Consider the following 12,859-nt stretch of genomic DNA (forward strand, 5'->3'; position numbering starts at 1 on the left):
TCCTATTGCCAGTGTGCTTAGAGAGAGGGAGAAAGGGAAATGCTTCCTCACTAAAGGCCAGACAGATCTTTTTCTACCTTTGTAAGCATTAACTTTAACGCGTAACCTGGTATGAGGGCCTCAGAAATTACTTACTACACATTGTCCAGACCTGATCAGAAAGAGCAGCCGTCAGTAGTATAAACCTCTTTGAAGGGAAATTTGTGAAAAGGGGGTGGTAATCTCATGAAGGAGCTGAGGGCATCTTTCAAGCACAGCACCAAATCTGTTAATGGGAGATCTGGCAAGAGCAAGTCACCACTCCTGTGAGGCCTGGGAGCCTGCGCTTCCAGAAGAGGAGAAGCTGGCCAGCTGCAGAGTCAGGATGTGATGGGGACGGGAGCTTGGTGTTTATCCCAGGCTCCTAGTTCAGATGTGTGATGTGCCTGAGCGCTCTGCTGCTCAATGTCCCTGAAGCAATTTTATGACACTACAGGGATGATCAGCAGATGCTCTTGGCCCGGGTTGGATTTGGCCCACTTCCTACACCCTCCTGAACAAATGATCAGGACGTGGGGGGGGGAGGAAAGGAAACCTGTGAGAGAAAGTGCTTCCCTGCATCTGCAGATACGCCCTGCATGATTAGCAGAAGGCATAAGGGCAGGGCTGAATGACCGTGTCATTTGCAAACACATGCAGTTTAAAAAAATACTTTCTAAAAATGGTGTTATTCTGGGAAGTACAAAGACTTGCAGTGGTAGTAAACCTCTCTGGTAGTGTCTGATCAAATATAGCCTTTGAAAAGATCAGGCAGTGCCTCTTTTTTACCAGTTTAGTAATACAAAACCAGCCCACCCCAAAACCAAACAAAGTAAGTGTCCTGCTTTCATTTGGAATAGAAGTAATTTTCTTCTTGGTGGCTGGTGCAGTGCTGTGTTTTGGATTTGGTGTGAGAACAATGTTGATGGCACGCTGATGTTTTTAGTTGTTGCTGGGTGACGTTTATACTAAGTCAAGGCTTTTCAGCTTCATAGGCCTTGCCATCTAGAGGGCTGGAGGGGCACAAGGAATTGGGAGCAGACACAGCCAGGACAGCTGACCCAAACTAGCCAAAGGGATATTCCATACCTTCGAACATCATGCTCGGTAAACAAACTGGGGGGAGTTGACTGGGGCCAGCTGATCGCTGCTTGGAGACTGGCCGGGCATCGGCCAGTGGGTGGTGAGCTATGGTATTGTGTAGCACTAGTTTTTTTCCCCTTCTTCCCTTTGGATTTTATTCCTCTCCCCTTCTCCTTCCTTTTCATTATGATTGTTATTATTGATGATGATGATTGTTATTATTGTATTTTATTTCATTCATTTTATTTTATTTTATTTTATTTTATTTTATTTTATTTTATTTTATTTTATTTTATTTTATTTTATTTTATTTTATTTTATTTTATTTTATTTTATTTTATTTTATTTTATTTATTTTATTTTATTTTATTTTATTTTATTTTATTTTGTTTTATTTTATTTTATTATTGTTGTTGTTTTATTTTATTTCAATTATTAAATTGTTCTTATCTCAGCCCTCGTGTTTTATCTTTTTCCCAGTTCTCCTCCCCATCCCTCTAGGGACAGGGGGAAAGAGCGAGTGGCTGCATGATGCTTGGTTGCCAGCTAGGGTTAAATCACAACAGTAAACAAACAAATGAACACAAAAGATATTTCCTTAGCTGTTCTTTGATTTTTTCTAACCCAACCCAGACACAAACAGTAGAGATACTTGGCTTTTGGGCCTAGCTGAGTGGGGCCTAGGACAAGAATTACAGATGACAGTAAAGCTGTTTGCGTCTCCCCAGGCTGCATGGAACCAAGATAAACCCCGTTGTCACTGAGGGCAACTCAGAACAGGTTCTGCCTTACACTTGCTTCTCGCTGCCAAAAGATGCTCTGCTGGCAGCTGGAAATTGCTGGGATAAGATGGGGAGATTCTTCTCTGAAACGCTCAAAAAGGTATTTTCAAGGAAAATTCTTTAAAAAAACATCTTAATAGCAGCATTTCCTTTGAGCTCCACGACATTTGGAGCTCTGGGAAAAGGGAAACTCTAAGCTGCACCAGGGAATTATTAGATTACCAAGGACCACTCTTCTGACTCATGCTTAATAGTCCATACAAGTACTATGCGGAAGAGAACTTGTATGAAGGCAATCTCCTCTTTATTTCCTCATAGGCTACATGTGGCTACATGTTTAATTTAGCTGTCAAGATAGCTTTTCCCAGATTATTTTGTAGCCCGTTTCCTCACCATGTGAGCTCTCCCATTCATGCTCCCTAACCCTTTCCTGATTAGAGGACACATCCGCGTGGCTCGGGAGGACTTCTCCAGAGGACAATCCTGGAGTAAGCTGCCAGACTGACATATGTCATTCCCAAGTGCATGCAGGGTCTTACGACTCATGCTTGCTCCACACCATATATACAGAACCCTTTTCTACAATGCATGTTCCTTGCAGTATCCCAACAGGGCCCTTTTAGCCCTCATCCCATCCCCACTTTGTGCACACATGCTAGATCCGGCATCCAACTTTCCAGACTAACTCCCTGTTTTGAGACACAATGGGGAAGAACTGGGGCTGGAGGGCCAAAGGAGTCTCCCACTACTCTGGGAAAGGACACGAAGATGACAAACTTCACAGGGCACATGGGTGGCTCCTAGGAAAAGCGAGAGTGGGATGCCTTGTCATGGTCACTTTCAGTACCTGTGTCATAGTGAAAGGAAGGAGAAAAGCTTTGGATGCAATGTGTAAGCTCCTGGGGAAGAAGATAAAAGCCAGAATACCTGTGCTACCCTGCTGCTGAAAAGCTCCTAGTACACTGCTTGGGATGAGGGAGGGACATGGATGGTGGTTTCACAACCTGGCTAAGAATAAGGTTTCTGCAGGAGCTGGGAACGCTTCTGTACAGCAGAGCACTTGCACAAGAGGTATGGACCTCATCTGGATCAAAAAAGAAATGGGCTTCTGGCTATGAACATGCAGGAGGTTGTCAGTGAGCTTTGTAGCTGAGGAGTAGGGGAAAGCCAACCAGCGGTGACAATTTTTGGGACAATACTCCCAAGGAAAAGACACAGCAAATTCTGTAGCCTATAGGAAAAAATACATCAGGCGATAGCATAAAACAACATCAGTGCTTACATCCTGGGAAACAAGACAGGAGCACTGGCATGCTTTGCGGATAAGGCAGGCACTTTGGAAACATTTTTTTTAACAAAGAAGCTCAAAGGAGCAGCTGGGAAGATTAAATCTTCACAGGTGGGTGAAGATGGATAAAGTGACCATGCTGGAGACATAGTGGTAGGGCTACCACCCATCCAGAAAGGCCTGAGAAAGGGGAAGATGCTGGTGCTGATAGCAGGAAGGAGGGTTGAGAGTAAGAAGGCATCATTCGAAAAGCTACAGGTGTGTCTCAGTAAAGAACACAGAAAAGAACATAAACTCTACCAGATTAAGCATAAAAATATAACTCAGCTGTCCATAAAGGGTTTAGAAGATTAGCTAGTTAAACAATCAAAACTAGCACTAAATCCTCCATGTGTCACAACAGCAGCCAAAAATCTTGCCTGAGAACCTGCCAGACTATAGGACTCATGGTCTGTATGCCTACTGGCTGTACCAGATACACTGATTGAGATATAACAAGAGTCAGAACAGCCTCCTGGATAAACACGGTCTTTTCAATAATGTCAGCATAGTTTCAGCATGCAAAGGGAAGTCCTGTTTTACAAAGATCTTGGAGCTGTTTTGTCAAGGTCAATTAGCATGTGGGGAAACGTGATCTGCTTGATATGATCTGCCTGGATTACCAAAGGCTTTTGACAAAGCCTCTCTGAAAAAAACTTTAAAGAAAACTCAACAGCAGCAGGATAAAAGGGAAAATTTAGCATGGATAGTTATTTGATAGAAGGTTGAAAAAAGCATAGGACTGAATAAAGGAAGGTCACTTGGGAGTTCTGTAGGGTTCTGCACTAGGATCTGTGCTCTTTAAGTTCCTAAATTATATGGAAAAAGGGTGAACAGTGAGATAATGGGGTTTGCTGACAATATGACTGCCCAAAACATTGGTGTGGTTGTTTGTTTAGACAAGCTTTTATTTCAGTGAATATCAACACAAATGCAATGTGAGATTGGTGTCCACTAAGTATCATCTTAATCCATGTTTGCTTTTACAGCTCAGGGTGGAGGTGAGAGGATAAAAGATAAAAAAGGTCATTGGAATCACATAACTCAAACTGGAGCCCTTTACCTAGGCTTCATTCAAGTAGAAAAGGTTTCCAATAGGTTAATACGAGATGCAGTGTGGAGGACAGTCGCTGGTCTGCCATTTGCTGCTGAAAGGAAGGATGTTTTCTCCTGGAGCATCCCCACCTCCAGACACCCCAGACCTCCCTGGACTGGTGTTGTGCACTGTGGTGGTGCCATCAGATGGCCATGATCTTAGTGGAAAGCTTCCTTCTGTACCTCCCAAACATTGCTCATATAGGTACTGCTGCTCACATCCATACTGAAATCAGTGTTTGGCAAGGGATATTTGGCTGTTGGGATGGCCTTTATGCCCATCTTGAATCAAGGCTCTGAATTTGAAAAACCTGCTTTGGAGACTGGTTGTGGACTCTCCCTTTAAAGACAAATGGCATTCTTGATACCTAGATCAGATTTTAATCCAAATCCATGTGACTAACATTTCTTGGATGCTCCCCTCTAGACTGGGTATTATTTTGTATTTGCAGCATATCAGAGATTGAGTGACTATACAGACCAGATAACATTGTGTACTGAACTGGTATAGCTCTAGAAAAAATGTTTTCATACTTGAAGCAGCTCTGCCAGCTTGAAGAACTGGAACTGGGCAAAGAGGGTGGTATGGCCTCTTGTTATTAGCCCTTGCTTAAACACAGTGCAGTCAGGGAGCTGGATCAGGTCTCAGAAACTAAGTATGTTGCTCTATTTTGTGTGTCTTTACAGCAGTGTCTGAAAATGAGCATCCTTCTTCTTTAGTGTAGAACAAGCATTGCACCTGAAACACTTCTTCTTCTTTAGTCATTCTATACACAGGTCTTCCCATGCTGGGTGGTCATGAAAGAGCCAAGCAAAATGCAGTCTCTTTCCCTCAAATCTCCTCCTCAGTAGGAGTCTTCCTCTTAAGCACAGTAGACTGTAAGTAGACCTTAGTAACCAGGCTGCCTACTTCTTACCATCTTTTGTATTTCAGGAAGCATACAGTGGCTGATGCATTTCTTGATGTATACTCAAAAATCACATCAGTTTGGATCCAGGACCTCTGATTACCAACATGAAGCTACAAGACAACTCACATTTTCTTGCTTTTCTGCAGCAATCTTAACGAATGTGTGAGATGCCTGTTATCACCTGATGTTCAGAGAAACAGAGGTAAGGAGGAAGCTGTTGGTTTTCCCATTGACTCCTGGGCAGAATCAAATGGTGAATGTAGGTGGCCTCAGTTTCAAATGAGTGTTTATTCCCTGAGGCTACCCTGTAACCTAGCACAGCTTTTGTGCTACTGATCAGGCCATGATTTTAGATTCCTTTGTTCTGGGCCTCTTCAAGACTGGAGAGTGAGAGTTTCCCATTTTCAAGTGTGTATCATACTTTTGATTCTGGAGACCCTGATGTGAGGAATACTCATTCAGCCTTCAAGGCCACAGCATTTGTTTCTTTATATTTCTTGGAAATATAAAGATGCCTTGGAAAAGGCATCAGTAAGTCAACAGGAGTCTTTCCTGTGTAAGTCCCCTGGGACAAAATTTCATTTTTTTCTTAATATGGAAATGATAGGGCAACTGTCATAGGAATTCTCATTTGAATACATGCCAGCAGTAAGGCAAGAATATTGCTTAATGCAGTTAATTTTTAAAAACCTCTTAGAAGCTGTTCAGTTCAAAATTACCAGAGGAGTCTAATGGAAAAGGAACAAGAGACATGGATGTATTCAAGGTCCCAGAACTAAGCACTTTACATAACACACCTTACATGTGCTCAAACAGAAGGTGGCAAAACAACCAACCAGTAGTATCCCTTCTCCTCCAGCTCTTCTCTGAAGACGCCTGCTTGTCCAGCAACACACAACTTCCCTGTTTTCACAGGTGCAGTGATGCCAGCAGCTATTTTTGCATGTAGCTCAGAGCAGCGCTTCAGCTGCTGGACATCTGTGCTAAACTGCTCCTTTCCTTTGCAGACTCTGCATCCCAGTGTCCTCTATGAAAAGTGCAGGGATCGTCATCTTCAGTCCCTGCCCTCCAGCAAAGCAGGGAGAGAGGCCAATCTCTTCTCCCTCAAGGATGTTTTTCCACCTGTGATGAGCTCATTTCGTGGAAGCTCATCTCCCCGGCTTCTCTGCAGAAAGCAGAAGGGTTGCAGGTTGTGTTTGGGCACTGTGGGTCACTGATGGTGGAAGTAGGAAAATGAGAAGAGTCAAAGCTGCTGGTTAGTAAAGGAGGAACAAAGTTAGTAATGCAGGATCTTTCCATGAACACTGCAGTTAGTGCTTTTATGCAAGCAGGTCTTTTCCCAAACTGTGGGTCACAGCACCTGAGAGGTGAAACAGGTCCAAAAGGCAGCTCTTAAGTGTCTAGTTTCATCAAAGAACAGCTAATACGCTTAATTGCTGATACCAAGTAAAGGCAGTTATTCGCTCCTTGGTCAGGGTGGGCAGCAATGGGGAGTCGATGAGCCCCAAGGGATGCACACCAGCCAGAATTTTGAGACCAGATGCCTTAGAAGAAACAAAACTGTCTGAGGCACCCCTGTGACGTGTGTCATGGTTCACAGTGGGACAGGAAAGGGTGGGAGTTCCCACTGGCAGTTAGTAGGGGGACTTGTACATTGTCACCCAGACCAAAACTGTGGATCAGCATTTTCTCCAGACAGCAGCTAAAAGGTGGAACAAATAGCTCTTTCTACTGACCTCCTTTCATGTTTTGTGACTGTGCTGGAGGGGGTGGAAATGCTGTTATAGAAAGATAGTTTGCTAACTGAAGCTGGATGTTGCTAGTCCAAAACCTCTTGAGAATTTTCCCTGTGATGGTCAATAAAATGAAGGTGGAAGGGTACTTCAGATTCAGCTGCCCACTGTGGGCCCTGTACAAGGTCAGCCAAACCCTTCCCACAATTTTATATGTTTGATGACCGAAGAGTTGGAATCACTAAACTGAACTCAGCCATCTTGAACCTAAAGTTGGTGACTACATCCAATATCAATGATAACTGCAAGTGGCAGTAGAGTTTTGTTATAACTGAAATCCACTTCTCTGTCTACTAGGACTGTAATCAAACATTTGCATGGAACTTGGCCGAACTTGGTCTTTATTGTCTAGATCCAGAAGGATGCTGAAGCATTAGTTTTGAGAGCCTTTTGTATTTCCCGCTACACCAAAGGAGATGTCCTGTCAGGGCACCAACAGCCCTGCATGTCCCTGCCCAGCATCTCCTGTGGCTCACCTCACCCTGACCAGGTCCCAGGACCCCATTTCAGGCCCCCCAGGGCCATCAGCCCCTGCCTCAGTGACACCGCAACAGGGCCAGTCTCCTGTTCCCCACAGCCCTGCCCAGCCATGGGCCCACTGCACCAGGGAGGTGCCCGATGCCTGAGGCTAGAGCTGTGTCTGACCCTGGAGCCCCTCACTGGGCCTGATCCTGATCCCACCTGCAGACTGATGTCCTGGTCTGGCCTGTGTGTATACAGGCGAGAGGTGATATTTGTTACAAAAATTAAAACGGGCAGACAAATTCGCTGCATTTTGAACAGGTTTTGAGTTTTCCTCTGTGAAATTAGATGAATCATCTCTGAACTGGTGTTCTGCTGACAGGAATCGGTGAGAGTTAACAGGAGCAGGAGGAGGGTGCAAAACCTGAACAAGACAAAAATTGGAGAGTTCAAGTAATTGCATTTTTAAGAATTGTGGAAAAGTGACTCTCAGTTCTCCCACCTCCAAAATGGGGATGGGTTTTACATGTTTGGGAAAAGTGTGGCAATGTGAAATGCATAAATGTAATGCAGTCAGATACTCGTGGAAAAATCATAAGAAAGGGGAGGAAAAGGAGCAAACAGTTCAGGAAAAATTATCCTCAGTATGTATATGAAAAACAACACTGAGCCTCTGTAGGTGCTCTTCCTAGGACTTGGGATATCATCTATGGTGGCCACTATGCTTTGTCACCTAGTGCCAGGTTAAGTATCACAAAAAGAATAATGCGATAAATTAAAAAAATAGCCCTAATCCTGCAAAATGTTTTTGTTGTTTTGCAGGCATTAGGTTTGGTTTGGATTACTGTATGTTTTTTGAAGTTAGTAGGCGTATGTTGCTGCTTATAATAATCTATGCTTTTCAAGCTGACTGGGAAGTGCTCTAAAGAGGTTTTCAGATCTAGCCCTGCAGTCTGAGCTGGCTCACATTGGTAGTGCCAGCAAAAAACATACTGTAGGATTTGCTGGCAGATCTTTGTTACTCTACCAGAGATCTCTGTCCGTACCGACAGAGCATGTAGAGACCAACAGAGAGGAGTACCATTGAGGTCCTGTTGTTCTTGATGGTCACCTCTTCTAAGATGAGGCAGCAAAGCTTGCTGTAATTGTGATGGAAAATGCATAATAGGGAGAATCTTTTCCAGCAACTGTCCTCCCTATCTGGTCCTTTTTTTTGTGGCTGCATTGCAGTGAAATATATACTACTTCCATGTAGCCTAACTAAGCTTGATCATTACTAGAGTAATGCCTCTGGCGAATAACTTCAGGCTTTTTGTGCTGCTGATCACACAAGGAATAGCAGTATTTGGGGGAGGAGGGCAAACTATGGTCCTTGTGTATTCACTACTGAATGAGGTGACACTGTACTCAACTCTCCTCCTATGCCTTGATTTTTCTGCAGCCTCCCCCTAGTACGCATAGCTTGACTGCTTGTTTGTGAGATGGTTGTGAAAATATATTGTCTTCTTAACAATAAGGGAAGGGAATAATGGAGTAAACACGAGTGGAAAATCAAATAAATAGAAGCACTTAAAATAATTACTAAAACTTATGTTTTCAAGTTGCAAGATGGCCATTTAACATTTGATGGAGATCAATAGCCTCAAAAGTGGAGTAAGACAAGGACTACAAGTATGCACTGCAGTGTTGCTCTGGCACATACTGAGGGGCTTTTCCTCTGAAGATGGTTGGTGTTGAAGTTATCACCACTATGCATGATTTAGACATACAGCTGTATTCCATCTGTGTGTGTAAGGAAAACAGTCTTGAGACTATCAAATTACAGATTGGAGAAAAATGTGCTGTTGTGAAGTAGAAAGGCTCTTGTCCAAACCCCAGTACTGGCCTTGGTAATGTGAAAAGGGTTGGTGAATATAAAAAAAACCCCACATTGTGTCAAGTTAAGTTTTTAAAGGACATTCAGAGCTTTTACCAGACCTAGATGGGACAGACCAGACATTCAGTCATCCGCTTGATTTCAGGAAACTTCAGGAGACATTAATAATTCCACTATTCAATTCTTTATGCATCCTATTACTACATGAGGTAAACGTTCTTGCCTTTGTAAAATTCCAAGTGAACCTTGCTTTATATGCCATTCTGCTTCCAACATGGCTTTGAAAGACCAGAGCCAGAATTGCTGAATTCGCCATCTTATTCACACTCCCTGTCTCAGGGATAACTCCTCATCTAGGAGACCAGAATGATGAGCAAGTTAGAAAGAAATGTAACTGGGAGATAAAAATATGTTTATTTTCCTAAAGTCCTTTTTACCATAGTTATATGAGAAAAAGTTGATCTGTTTATACAGTTTTAAAAAATGGGACTTTATGAATTAATTGAAGGTGAAGGGTCACCCAAAATCTTCATGAGGTTCATTTGCCTTTCCTCTAGTGAAATGATAGAGAGGAGGGAGGTAATATTTTTCACTCACATAGATTGCATTTTGTTGAAATAGTGAGTTGATCATCTCGTCAGCATCATATGTAAACTGTGCAAATGCAGTTTGTACACATCAGGTACAAATGCAGCAATATGATGGTGTTAAATTGGCCAATGGCCATTAAACTTCAGGGTAAATGAATTAGAAACTTCTGTCAGAGACACAGAATTATATGCAAAGTTTTAGCTGATGAGGAGTTGTGCGTACCAATAGAGTAGTCAACATGTGGATAAACAACTTTGCATCGGTTTGTGCTTGCAGCCAAAGGTTTTATGTACAGAAGCTGCTGTAACTTGATCTGTAACCTGGCAAAACAGCAGTGATTAAAAATTGCAAATTTTCTTCCTAGTTTGGCATCAAACTATGAATGAAATGGTGCTTTCACATCTCTTTCAGACTCGATCTCTGCCAATTTTTTCCATGTTATTGAATCATACCAACAAATTTCACAGAAGTAGCACTGTGTGCTTTATTTAGAGTCTATTTCTGTATGTCAGAGACTTACTTGAAGCTCAGTGATTCAACACAAACCTTTTCATCTTTGGTCTTTGTGTCCCAATTTATTCTGTTAGGATTTGAGAGCCCTTTGCTACATTAACAGCAGCAATTTGTTGCAGTAAAAAGCAGCCCATTCCGAGGTACACAAAGTATATATTGTCTATTATTTCACGCATGGCCTCTGGAAAATGTAGCCTTGGAAGTACGGGTAAAAGAATCCCTAACTCAGTGTTACGTGGTAGCCAGAGGTATGAACCTCGGTAAGAGCAGCCGGGGCAAAGCTTGCAGGAGTTCGTGCAAGTTTGTGCTACCTCACTCTCTTTGAAAACATTTTATTTTAAAGAGTGAGATTCTAGCTGTTCGCTTTCTTCTCTAATGTAAAAAAGACCCTCTGAAGATTAACACTGAATCTGCTGTCTCACGCTAACTTTAAAGGAGAATTTCTAATTTACAAAGAAAAACAAAACTTTCCTGCCCTCAAGGTCCGTTCGGTTCCAGGACTCGGGATTTATTGTCCTCTCCCTCCCAAACTCCACTCTTTTCGCGACAGGACACCGATGGACGAGAATACGCACTTCCACGATCTCCCAGATGTACAAAAGGGGCAATTTTGTAACACGTAAAGTAGAGAAAATACACTTTATTATCCCCGAAGAAACACAAGCCGGAACGCGGGGCAGTGGCGGCGGGGCGGGGCGGGCGAGCGACCACCAATCAGCGCCCGCCGCGCTGCTATAAATAGGGGCGTAGCGGCCGCCGCCGCCATCTAGGGCTCTCTGTGTCTCTGTCATGTCTGAGGCTGCCCCCGCTGCAGCAACCACCGCCAAGGCTCCCGCCGCCAAGAAGCCGAAGGCGGCGGCGGGCGGCTCCAAGGCCCGCAAGCCCGCGGGCCCCAGCGTCACCGAGCTGATCACCAAGGCCGTGTCCGCCTCCAAGGAGCGCAAGGGGCTCTCCCTCGCCGCGCTCAAGAAGGCGCTGGCCGCCGGCGGCTACGATGTGGAGAAGAACAACAGCCGCATCAAGCTGGGGCTCAAGAGCCTCGTCAACAAGGGCACCGGCGCCTCGGGCTCCTTCCACCTCAGCAAGAAGCTTGGCGAAGTGAAGGAAAAAGCCCCCAAGAAGCGGGCAGCCGCGGCCAAGCCCAGGAAGCTGGCTGCCAAGAAGCCCGCCAGCGCTGCTAAGAAGCCCAAGAAGGCGGTGACAGCAAAACAGAGCCCCAAGAAAGCTAAGAAGCCGGCGGCCACTGTGGCCAAGAAGCTGACTAAGGCCGCTAAGCTGAAAAAGCTGGTGGCAAGAGCAAAGAGCCCGGCCAAAGTGAAGGTGGTGAAGCCCAAGGCAGCCAAGCTGAAAGCAGTCAAGCCAAAGAAGGTGGTGCCCAAGAAGTAAGCCCCCATAGAAAATAATTTTGGCGTTGTAGAAACCCAACGACTCTTTTAAGAGCCCCCGATGTTTACCTAGTAGAGCTGAAATGCTATGGCCATCACCCCTTTCAGGGAAGGAGACAACAGATTTTCAGCGGAATGGCAGCCGTTTCTGTTTAGGGACAGACAGGCGGCAGTAAACTGCAGGGGCTGCTTTTAAACCCCTGCTAAGTCGGAGAGCTGAGCAGCGCGCTGGTGGCTTTGGAAAGCCCGCACGGCGCAGTGATTGGCTGCGGCTTCGGAAGGGCCGAGCTGGCTCCCGGGAGGGCCGTCAGCCCCGCCCCGGAGCAGCGCAGGGAAGCAACGCCCGAAGGTCGGGGCCAGTGTGTGTACGGGGCCGCGTCTGCAGCTGATGCTGCCCAAACTTAGCCGACCGTTTCAAAAAGCACCACCCTTCTTTGCGGACTTTATTTTGTAGAATTCAAGCTCCCTTTCTGATTTTGTAGGTGGCTCTGAAAAGAGCCTTTGGATTTTTCTGGGAAAGATTTCCCGGGCGTTGTTTGTCGGCACTCACTTGGCTTTAGCCTTGTGGCTGTCGGTCTTCTTGGGCAGCAGCACGGCCTGGATGTTGGGCAGCACGCCGCCCTGCGCGATGGTCACCTTGCCCAGCAGCTTGTTGAGCTCCTCGTCGTTGCGGATGGCGAGCTGCAGGTGGCGGGGGATGATGCGCGTCTTCTTGTTGTCGCGGGCCGCGTTGCCCGCCAGCTCCAGGATCTCGGCCGTCAGGTACTCCAGCACGGCCGCCAGGTACACCGGGGCGCCGGCGCCCACCCGCTCCGCGTAGTTGCCCTTGCGCAGCAGCCGGTGCACGCGGCCCACGGGGAACTGCAGCCCGGCCCGCGACGAGCGCGACTTGGCCTTGGCCCGCGCCTTCCCGCCCTGCTTCCCGCGGCCGGACATCGCAGCGACTAAGTTACCAGAAGCTGTAATCGTACGGAAATGAAAAACGCTTCATCGCTCGTCTTTATATACCCTCCCAGCGAAAGG

General features: G+C 45.4%; 2 protein-coding genes and 1 long non-coding RNA gene across 3 annotated transcripts; 2 read left to right on the top strand and 1 right to left on the bottom strand.

Moving 5' to 3' along the window:
- The first annotated feature begins 807 nt into the window (after positions 1–807).
- Positions 808–5,412, top strand: LOC121089603. Its single transcript, XR_005828268.1, has 3 exons — positions 808–850; positions 1,006–1,125; positions 5,240–5,412. It is a non-coding gene; the product is annotated as an uncharacterized LOC121089603 (long non-coding RNA).
- Positions 5,413–11,149: 5,737 nt separating this feature from the next.
- LOC121088812 (histone H1.11L-like) lies at positions 11,150–12,331 on the top strand. The gene has a single exon (XM_040595396.1). The coding sequence runs from the start codon at positions 11,241–11,243 to the stop codon at positions 11,835–11,837; it is 597 nt and encodes a 198-aa protein (XP_040451330.1). The 5' UTR covers positions 11,150–11,240; the 3' UTR covers positions 11,838–12,331.
- Positions 12,267–12,814, bottom strand: LOC121088824 (histone H2A-IV). The gene has a single exon (XM_040595408.1). The coding sequence runs from the start codon at positions 12,770–12,772 to the stop codon at positions 12,383–12,385; it is 390 nt and encodes a 129-aa protein (XP_040451342.1). The 5' UTR covers positions 12,773–12,814; the 3' UTR covers positions 12,267–12,382.
- Positions 12,815–12,859: the final 45 nt, after the last annotated feature.

Source organism: Falco naumanni, chromosome 5, assembly GCF_017639655.2.
Source record: "Falco naumanni isolate bFalNau1 chromosome 5, bFalNau1.pat, whole genome shotgun sequence".
NCBI lineage: Eukaryota > Metazoa > Chordata > Aves > Falconiformes > Falconidae > Falco > Falco naumanni.

Bases quoted from the DNA above. Each gene is read 5' to 3' on its own strand.
- LOC121088824 (XM_040595408.1), bottom strand. From the start codon at position 12,772: ATGTCCGGCCGCGGGAAGCAGGGCGGGAAGGCGCGGGCCAAGGCCAAG.
- LOC121088812 (XM_040595396.1), top strand. From the start codon at position 11,241: ATGTCTGAGGCTGCCCCCGCTGCAGCAACCACCGCCAAGGCTCCCGCC.